This window comes from Chiloscyllium plagiosum, unplaced genomic scaffold (assembly GCF_037043375.1).
Source record: "Chiloscyllium plagiosum isolate Xiang-an unplaced genomic scaffold, Cpla_swu_hap1 HiC_scaffold_5, whole genome shotgun sequence".
Taxonomy (NCBI): Eukaryota; Metazoa; Chordata; class Chondrichthyes; order Orectolobiformes; family Hemiscylliidae; genus Chiloscyllium; species Chiloscyllium plagiosum.
In genome coordinates, this window is record NW_028270143.1 from 12,466,521 (window position 1) to 12,476,652 (window position 10,132).

At 43.7% G+C, this 10,132-nt stretch overlaps 1 protein-coding gene across 2 annotated transcripts in view; it reads right to left on the reverse strand.

Annotated features, from left to right (window-relative positions):
- Positions 1 to 9,711, reverse strand: part of kdsr (3-ketodihydrosphingosine reductase) — a 49,451-nt gene extending 39,740 nt beyond the window's left edge. Inside the window, exon 1 of one of the 2 annotated variants that reach the window (XM_043689609.2) lies at positions 9,385 to 9,711. In XM_043689609.2, coding sequence (XP_043545544.1) covers positions 9,385 to 9,570 — 186 coding nt within the window. In that variant the 5' untranslated portion in view covers positions 9,571 to 9,711. The remainder of the gene's footprint in view (positions 1 to 9,384) is intronic. The other variant, XM_043689610.2, reaches the window with a different exon arrangement.
- Between the last annotated feature and the right edge of the window lie 421 nt (positions 9,712 to 10,132).

The window sequence follows — 10,132 nt, forward strand, 5'->3', positions numbered from 1 at the left end:
AAACGTTGCCCCTTAGGTCCCTTTTAAATCTTTCCCCTCTCACCCTAAACCTATGCTCTCTAGTTTTGGACTCACCTAAAGGCCTTGGCTATTCACCCTATCCATGCCCCTCATTATTTAATAAATCTCTATTAGGCCACCCTTCAGCCTCTGACGCTCCAGGGTAAAAACAGCCTCAGCCTATCCAGCCTTTCTTTATAGCTCAAGCCCTCCAACACTGGCAACATCCTTGTAAATCTTTTCTGAACCCTTTCAAGTTTTCTAACATCCTTCCCGTAGCAGGGAGTCCTCAACTGCAGTGTTCCAACAATGGCCTAAGCAGTGTCCTGTAGAGCAACAGCATGGCCTCCCAACTCCTGTATTCAATACTCTGAACAATAAAAGGGAGACATACCAAATGCCTTCCGCACTATTGTATCTACCTGCAACTCCACTTTCAAGGAGCTATGAACCTGCATTCCAAGGTCTCTGTTCAGCAACACTCCCCAGGACCTTACCATTGAGTGTATATATCCTGCCCTGATTTACCTTTCCAAAATGCAGCATCTCATATTTATCTGAATTCAACTCCATCTGCCACTCCTCAGTGCACCTGCCCATCTGATCAAGATCCCATTGTACTCTCAAGTAACTTTCTTCGTTGTCCACTACAGCAAATATTTTGGTGTCATCTGCAAACTTACTAACTATACCTCCTATGATCACATTCAAATTGTTTATAAAAATGACAAACAGCAGTGGACCCAGCACCGATCCTTGCAGCACACTGCTGGTCACAGTCCTCCAGTCTGAAAAGCAACCCTGCACCACCACCCTCTGTCTACTACCTTCGAACAGTTCTGTATCCAAATGTTCAGTTCTCCCTGTATTGCACATGATGTAACCTTGCTAACCAATTGAAGACATTTTTCCTATCATTGTGATGAGAATTTGTGCAGATCATTTTCATCTTCAGAAGATTGTCTTGCCAATGGCCACAGGCTTGGCAGTGACCCACTCAATGAACAGCACTGCTTCCTCCAGGAGGCTTAGAGAATGCAGATGCTTTCCTCCTCCAGTTGGTTTCTTGGTGCTTCCAATGTGTTCATCGTATATTCATTATTAAAAATGAGTGCCTTACTACACAATATTATAAAATAAAGTGCCACGTGAAAGAAGTAGGGGAAAAAAAATTGAAGACAAATTTCTTTTATAAAGCAAAATGATTTGGACAGGTGTTTCAAAGAAACATAGAAAATAAGAAAGGAGAGGCTACTTGGCCCTTCAAGCCTGCACCATCATTCAATAGGTTTATTACTGTTCATACAATTAGTATTGCTGCTGTTCTCACTTTCTCCTAAAACAGGAACAGGAGTAAACTATTCTGCCCCTCAAGCCTGTTCCACCATTTGATGAGATCATAATTGATGCTGCCTGACCTGCTGTGATTTCCAGCATTTTTTATTTTCAGTCCAGTGAATATAACCCTAACTAATCTAGTTTCTTTGCATATATTAGTCTTGCCAACCTAGGAATCAAAAGTGCTTAACCTTTGTTGAACTCCTCCATAACCAGAACATTGATTTCCTTTATCTGAGGAACAAAACTGTAAACAATATTTCAGGAATGGTCTTACCAAGGCCCTGAACAAGTCCAACAATACACCCTTGCTCTTATACTCTCAGCATGAAGGCCAATGCATCATTTGCCTTCTTCACTGCCAGTTGCACCTGCATGCTTACTTGCAACAACTGGCAGAGGGCAGTCAGGGAAGGGGGGGGGGGGGGGGGGTTGGATTGCAATATTGACATCTGCCTTCCTGCTTTTGCTACCAAAAGGTGGATAATCTTACATGTATCCATATTATTATGTATCTGCCATGCATTTGTCCACTCATCCAATTTGTCCAAATCACACAAACATTCTGCTGCTTCCATCCACCCGGTTTTGTGTTGTCTGCAAAACGAGATATTTTACATTTAGTTCTCTCTCGGAGGTACTATGATTGAAAGTACAGCTTTCTATTTTGGAAAGGAGGAGAAAGAAAGAGTATAGCAATCAAAACCCATGCAAGGTGCAAGATGGGAGAAGTGACTGAAAGATATTTTACCTAACAAAATATGGTGAGGTTGTAGAAGTGAATGAGGACAAGAACAGTGCGTGTCCAAAGTAGACCCAGGCCAGAGAGATGTGGATTAGGTAAAATACACAGATTGGAAATTCGAGAAGAAAGTGTTTCAAAAATTTATTTTTTTTAAAGGAAAAAAGCTTCTATCAGCTGATCATGTCTTTCAGCAATGTCCTAAAATAGTTACTGTGTGCATATAAACAGATACATTGAATGACCTGACATCTTGCTATCTGCTTTTCTGCAATTTTGGTTATGAGGAAATGTCGCGCAGGGAAGTTCTCTGATAGGGTTGTTTCTGTCCTGTATGGCTCTTTAGTCCAACCAGTCCATGCTGAACATAATCCCAAACTAAACTCGTCCCACCTACTGCTCCAGGCCCCCTATCCGTCCAAACCTTTCCTAGTCATGTACTTATCCAAATGTTTTTCAAACATTGCAAGTGTACCCAGATCGACCATTTTCTCAAAGTTCATCCCACACGAACCATGTAAAAAAAATTTACACTGGATGTCTTTTTTGTTTAAATCTCTCACCCCTCACCTTAAAAATATTCCCTCTAGTCTTGAAATCCCCATCCTATGGAAAAGGCAACTACCATTAATGCTACTGATACCCCTCATTACCTTATAAACTTCTACAAGGTATCCGTGCAAACTCCTATGCTCAGTCTATAACTCAAACCTTCAAAATCCTGGTAAATCTCTTCTGAATCCTCTCTACCTCAATAATATTCTTCCCATAATTGGGGAACCAGAACTGGACACAGTATTCCAGAAGAGGCCTCAGTGTCCTGTGCAACCTCAACATTACTTCCCAACTGCTATACTCAAAAGAGCGGAATTACAAAGGGAAGTGTGCCAATGCCTTTTTAACCAGCCTATGCATACGTGGCACAAACTTGAACGAATTATGTACCTGAACTCCTAGGTCCCTCTGTGCTTCAACAGTACCCAAGGTCCTACCGTTAATTGTATTAGCCCTACCCTTGTTTGTTGTACCAAAATGCAATACTCGTGAAATAATTTAAATTTTAAGTCTCAGTTGAATGTTTTACTCAAAAATCACTTCAAGGTTACATAACATGGAAGGTAATTAGAGCAAATTGAATAAACAAAGGGCAGATGTGGACAATGTGTGCATGGCATTTCAAAGAGGAGGTAAAGATCATGGTGTCATTGAGGTGGATGGAGGAGCTAAATGTCAAAGTTGGAGACATCAATGGTTAAGGAGGACAGTAAACCATTATTGCTGTTGACTCAGGTGGATTCATTCCACTACAAACTCAATTTGAGGAAATTTAACACATACATTGTAAGTAACATGAAAGGTACATGTGGAGTTAGCTGGCAATGGCATGCTTATGAAAAGAAGAAATTAGGAGTTTGAGGACTGCTGAAAAAAGACACGCTGTTGAAGCTTCAAAGTTTTAATATTGTGACAGCAGTTTTGAAACAGGCAAGAAAATGTCCATACTATTGGCAAGATTAGGCTCTAGAAAGGGCAACAGTAAGGAAATCATAACATAGGTAACATGTGCAGGTTAGGTGAATTGGCCATGCTAAATTTCTTGCAGTGTTAGGTGAAGGGGTGAATGTAGGGGAGTGGGCCTGGGTGGGTTGCTCTTCGGAGGGTCAGTGTGGACTTGTTGGGCCGAAGGGCCTGTTTCCACACTAAGTAATTTAATCTAACTTCACACCAACTCGACCCCACGTCACTCAGATGTGATGTGGCAGCAATGACCCAGCACTGGCAGGCATTAATTGTGTCTTAGCGCTCGTACTAGTCACACATGGATCTGTTCAGTAAGTTTTTTTTATTTCACTGTGAAAATGTAATTTATTTCCGAACTCCAAAAAACAATTGGCCCCAAGGATTTTGGTAAAGGATTGTGTATCTGTAACTGTATCTTGTTATAATACCTTATTCAAAATTACCCTAAAGGCTGAATTTCAATGCATCAAAACATTTCTACAAAGGCTGAGTAATTATAGTAAAAACATATGAACAGTAACAATATTATAAAAATAGATAAACAAATTCAGCAGGTTGAGAGAAATGTTTTTAAAGGGTAAAACTGAATGAAAATAATAAAATTAAAAAGCACCACTTCTACATTTCAAGGTACAGAAAGTACTTCACTGAGAACCTGAATCATACAAGGAGTAGGACTACAGCAGTATCTTTCCACCATGCATTTTACAGGGTCAAATTTAATGAACTGAAGAGTTGCTTTGATTGGTCTGGTTGCAATAGGGAGCATCCAATTCTGAAATTCAGTAGATTATAAAAGGGATTTTCCAAGCTTAATATAAATATGGTAAAAACATATTTCAAGTTTTGAGATATGAAGAGCAGTGGTTCAATTAAGCTGTGCGACTTGCACACAGATGCCACCCAGGCACAGCACGTGAACAAAGAACAGATACAACTCAGCAATATAGATCAACAACAGTTCACAGACAGAACCTGAAATAATTGAAAGATTTGATGACATACACCCAATTATCTTTTACTTAAAGCATGGCTATCCTACTGCAAGAGTATGACACCCAGGATTTAAGGCCTCCATCTCAGTCAGGGAGCAACTGCCAAAAGGGACATGTGCTCATGTCTACTCAAGTCTATTTGCATAGCACTGAATTAGAGTTAACTGGGTACTCTTCAGACAGTGGGTTAATTTCATTGAGCAAATGAATTAAGTTCACACAGTAAAGGCAGTTGGAGTTGGTTTTGGGGTGTAAAAAGGAAATAATTGAAGTTTCTAAAAAAGTGAAGGGCAGGATCAAGGGGACAAATATTAATGAAACTGTTGCAAAGACAAATTTGAGATAGTGCAGATTTTTAATGGAGGACAAGAACAAACAAGAAAATCTGACTGCTGAGCTCAAAAAGCATCAAATCTGATACATCTGGCAGTTAACAGCTATATATAGAGGAACCTCAATTATCCGGCATTCAATTAAGTTTGGATTATCCGAACATGATTGCAGGATCCAGATGTTTGTCTATGTTATGTAGCACGCAATTCTCCGGCATTCAATTAACCGAATGAAATACTCCCCGCCGTGTCCTTCGGATAATCGAGGTTCCTCTGGAACACAGTTTAGTGTAGGGCACCCACAATGTTAATAGAGGTGGCTGTTCCATCAGGGAATGAAAATTCAGTACTTGCTGTTAGAGATGTGGACAATTACTAAACAGGTCAGGAACCAGATAATGAATAGGAGCAGAGGCATCTATCAATTGTCCAATGAGATTTTGGAGGCAATGCTTTCCCTCCCCAAGGAGCAGAACAAGAATGTCCATAAGAAATAGAAACAGGAGTTGGCCATTCGACCCCTTGAGCCCACTCGATCATTCAGGAGGTACATGGCTGTTCAGACATTACTCATGCCCACTTTGTCCTTTTCACCTAACTCTTGATTCCCCAACTGATCACCTATTCACAGACCTGAAATGTTACCCGTTTCTGTTTCCATTAACCCACTGCCTGACCCGCTGAATGTTCAGAGACACACAGAGACACACAGAGACACACAGAGACACACAGAGACACACAGAGACACACAGAGACACACAGAGACACACAGAGACACACAGAGACACACAGAGACACACAGAGACACACAGAGACACACAGAGACACACAGAGAGACACAGAGACACACAGAGACACAGAGACACACGCCACAGACTTCCTAAGAGAGTGAAAATGTCAGAGAACATGGGTAGTTGAAACTTTATTGCTGGAACAGCACAGCAGGTCAGGCAGCATCCAGGGAACAGGAGATTCGACGTTTCGGGCACAGGCCCTTCTTCAGGGCCTGTGCCCGAAACGTCGAATCTCCTGTTCCCTGGATGCTGCCTGACCTGCTGTGCTGTTCCAGCAATAAAGTTTCAACTTTGATCTCCAGCATCTGCAGACCTCACTTTCTCCTCGAAGAGAACATGGGTAAGCTCACGAGTGAAATCAGACAAGTGAACAGTGAAGACAACAATGGCAAATGGATTTCAGATTTGGGCCCCAAGTAATAATGAACATGGTTAGCCAGTCAAATTGCTGTATGACAGCAATACAAGAGTGACGGACAAAACATCATTCACAAGACAATTTAAAAACCATCAGATTGCTTTAATTTCAAAGTGATCAGGGAATTAGTTATATTTTACTGTGAAGTGCTATTAATGCTCTACTCCAGGAAATACATTATTTCAACATCATTAGGGCATTGATTACAGAATTTACATTTGACCAAGTTATTCCATTGCATTTCTTTAAACAATGTATTAAAGTTTCAAGACCTTGAAACAGCTATTAGATGTACCTGTCACGAGTGTGACACCACAAAATCTATAACATTTGTGATGTATAAACAATAATTTTTGCAAGATGAAAACTCTCTCAAAGTATTATCCTTTCATTTTGAATTTGAACTCAACTCAGGAGATAGGATACTCTTTTGGGGTAGGAAATAAAAAAATAATCTAACATGCTTTGTTACTAAAACAATCAAGTATAGCTTGACAGACATTTTACTTTAAATCAAAGGCTCTGAACTTTGCTAAAAACTTCTGTACTGACAAGAAATTGACAAATTAAAATGCAAAGAATTCAGTGCAGAAATGTCAGAGTCATAGAGATGTACAGCATGGTCCAACTTGACCATGCCAACCAGATATACCAACCCAATCTAGTCCCACCTGCCAGCACCGGGCAAATATACCTCCAAACCCTTCCTATTCATATACCCATCCAAACGCCTTTTAAATGTTGCAATTGTACTAGTCTCCACCACATCCTCTGACAGCTCATTCCATACACATAGCACTCTCTGCGTGAAAAAGTTGCCCGTTGCGTCTCTTTTGTATCTTTCCTCTCACCCTAAACCAATGCCCTCTTGTTCTGGACTCACCCATCCCAGGGAAAAGACTTTGTCTATTTATCCTATCCATGCCCTTCATGGTTTTATAAACCTCTCAGGTCACCCCTCAGCCTCTGACACTCCAAGGAAAGCAGCCCCAGCCTATTCAACTTCTCGCTATAGCTCAAATCCTCCAACCCTGGCAACATCCTTGTTAATCATTTCTGAACCCTTTCAAGTTTCAGAACATCGTTCCGTTAGGAAGGAGACCAAAATTGCACGCAATATTCCAACAGTGGCCTAACTAATCTCCTGCACAGCCACAACATGGCCTCCCAACTCCTTTACTCAATACTCTGACCAACAAAAGAAAGCATGCCAAATGCCTTTTTCAGTATCCTATCTACCTGCGACTCCACTTTCAAGGAGCTATGAACCTGCACTCCAAGGTCTCTGTTCAGCAACACTCCCTAGGACCTTACCATTAAGGTGTATAAATCCTGCTAAGATTTGCTTTCCCAAAATGCAGCACCTCACATTTATCTAAAACTCCATCTGCCACTTCTTAGCCCATTGGTCCATCTGGTCAAGATCCTGTTGTAATCTGAGGGAACCTTCTTCGCTATCCACTACACCTCCAATTTTGGGGTAATCTGCAAACTTACTAACTGTACCTCTTACGCTCACATCCAAATCATTTATATAAATGACAAAAAGTAGTGGGCCCAGCACCAATTCTTGTGGCACTCCACTGGTTACAGGCCTCCAGTCTGAAAAACAACCCACTACCAGCACTTCTACTTTTGAGCCAGTTCTGTATCCAAATGGCTAGTTATCTCTGTATTCCACAAAATCTAACCTTGCTAACCAGTCTCCCATGGGGAACCTGGTCGAACGCCTTACTGAAGTCCACATAAATCACGTTCACAGCTCTGCCCTCATCAATCCTCTGTTATGTCTTCAAAAAACTCAATCATGTTTGAGAGACATGCTTTCCCACGCACAAAGCCATGGTGACTATCCCTAATCAATCCTTGCTTTTCCAGATATATGTGTACATCCTGTCCCTCAGGATTCCCTCCAAAAAACATGCCAACCACTGACGTCAGACTCACTGATCTATAGTTCCCTGGCTTGTCCTTACAACCCTTCTTAAACAGTGGCACCACATTAGCCAAACTCCAGTCTTCCGGCACCTCACCTGTGACTACCAATGATGCAAATCTCAGCAAGGGCCCAGCAATCACGTCCCTCGCTTCCCACAGAGCTCTAGGGTACACCTAATCAGGTCCTGCGGATTTATCCACTTTTATGTGTTTCAAGACATCCAGCACTTCCTCCTCTGGGAAGAAGAAATGTATCAAAACAACAAGACACTTCAGGGTCCAACAAGGTGTGATAAACCTGACAGGAGCAAACTATCCACCCCAGTCCAAAACTGGGTCCTCCACATCATGGCTTCCATGTAAACAAATACAAAGCATAGACTTTGTTATTTTTAATATGCAGAAGGCGAAACAAAGCAGGAAGATATCAGGAGGTCCTATCACCCTCACACAAATTATGCGAGTAATAAGGTAGTCTGGTGGGCTAGATGACTGGTTTATGAAGTGGTAGTGACATCAATAGCAAGAGTCCAATTCCCACACTATGAAAGTCCTTCCATCTCAACCTCACCACTTGCCTGAGGCGCAGTGACCTTCAGGTTAAACATACCAGTTGTCATGTGTCTTGATGAGAAAGGAACCCGATGGTCCTCTGGGATTATGACAATTTTACCTTTACCTAGACCTATAATGACAGGAAGTTAATTGATGGGAGAAGTCAGCAAGAGATTCATGAAGCAGAAGGGGAAAAATACAGCTCCATATTTTTAAAGATAAATAAAGGGAAACACCAATCTGCTTATTAACGATACATAAAATTAATCAGTGAGGCGACAATAATGGTGCAAAGGGTGAGCAGAGAAGTAATAATTTGAAACAGCTTTGTTAAGACATGGAACATATTTATAAGCTGCACCTGAAGCACGTGTTGTTATTATTGAGCCTCTACAGCTCTGGTCCAGAGTGTGTAAGGGATGCACATGCAGCAAGACTTGGGGTGGAGTTTGCTGCCCATTCCCTCACTCCCCTCCAACCCATTAGGCTCTGTAACCTTTCCTCCTTCCCCCCCCCCCCCCCAATCACCCGCTTCAAGAACTCGCTGCCGCCGCCGCTGCTGCCCGTCCACCCCACCCTCCCATAGACACAGGTCCAGTCAACTCCCCTCACACACACCCATCCCACCACACACACAGCCCGCAGGCCTCTCCAACCTTCACACACACACACACGGGAGGGGGGGCCGAGCGGCCCGTTGCCCCCGGGGAGGGGGGGGGGGGGGAAGAGATAGGGATTTTTTTAATCCCACCTCACTCACCACAACGTGCGATCCGTTGAGTTTGAGGGGCTTGGGGCTGATGAGCGGCGACACCATGTACAGGAGCAGCACGAAGGCCACGATAAAGGCCCCGACCACCAGCAGCATGACGAGCAGCAGCGGCCTCCAGCCTGAGAACTCGCTCCACAGGGTGACACCCTCCTCCAGAAAAAACATTTAAACCGCTCGGCGAGCGCTCCCGCTGATGCAGGCACCGGGGGGTGGGGGTGGAGGAGGAGCTGCTGCGGTTAATGGAGAACCCCGCCAGCCGGAACAACAAAACAACATGAAAGTTCACGGCAAGGCGCGGGCACTGTCGGCGCGCGAGGGGGAGGGGGCGGGGCCGGGCCAGACCCGCGGGTGGGAGGGAGGGACGTGGCGGGGGACGTGATGGGGATGGGCGGGGTTAACAGCGGCCCCGAATTGGAGGATGGGCGGAGCTAGCAGTGGGCCTGCGATAGAGATGGGGAGAAGGGCGGGGCTAGCCGTGGCCCTGTGATGGAAATAGGGGATGGGCGGGGCTAGCCGTGGCCCTGTGATGGAAATAGGAGATGGGCGGGGTTAGCCGTGGCCCTGTGATGGAGATGGGGAAAGGCGGGGCTAGCCGTGTCCCTGTGATGGCGATAGGGGATGGGCGGGGCTAGCCGTGACCCTCTTGATGGGGATGGGCGGGGCTAGCAGTTGCCCTGTGATGGACATAATTTGGAGATGCCGGTGTTGGACTGGGGTGTACAAAGTT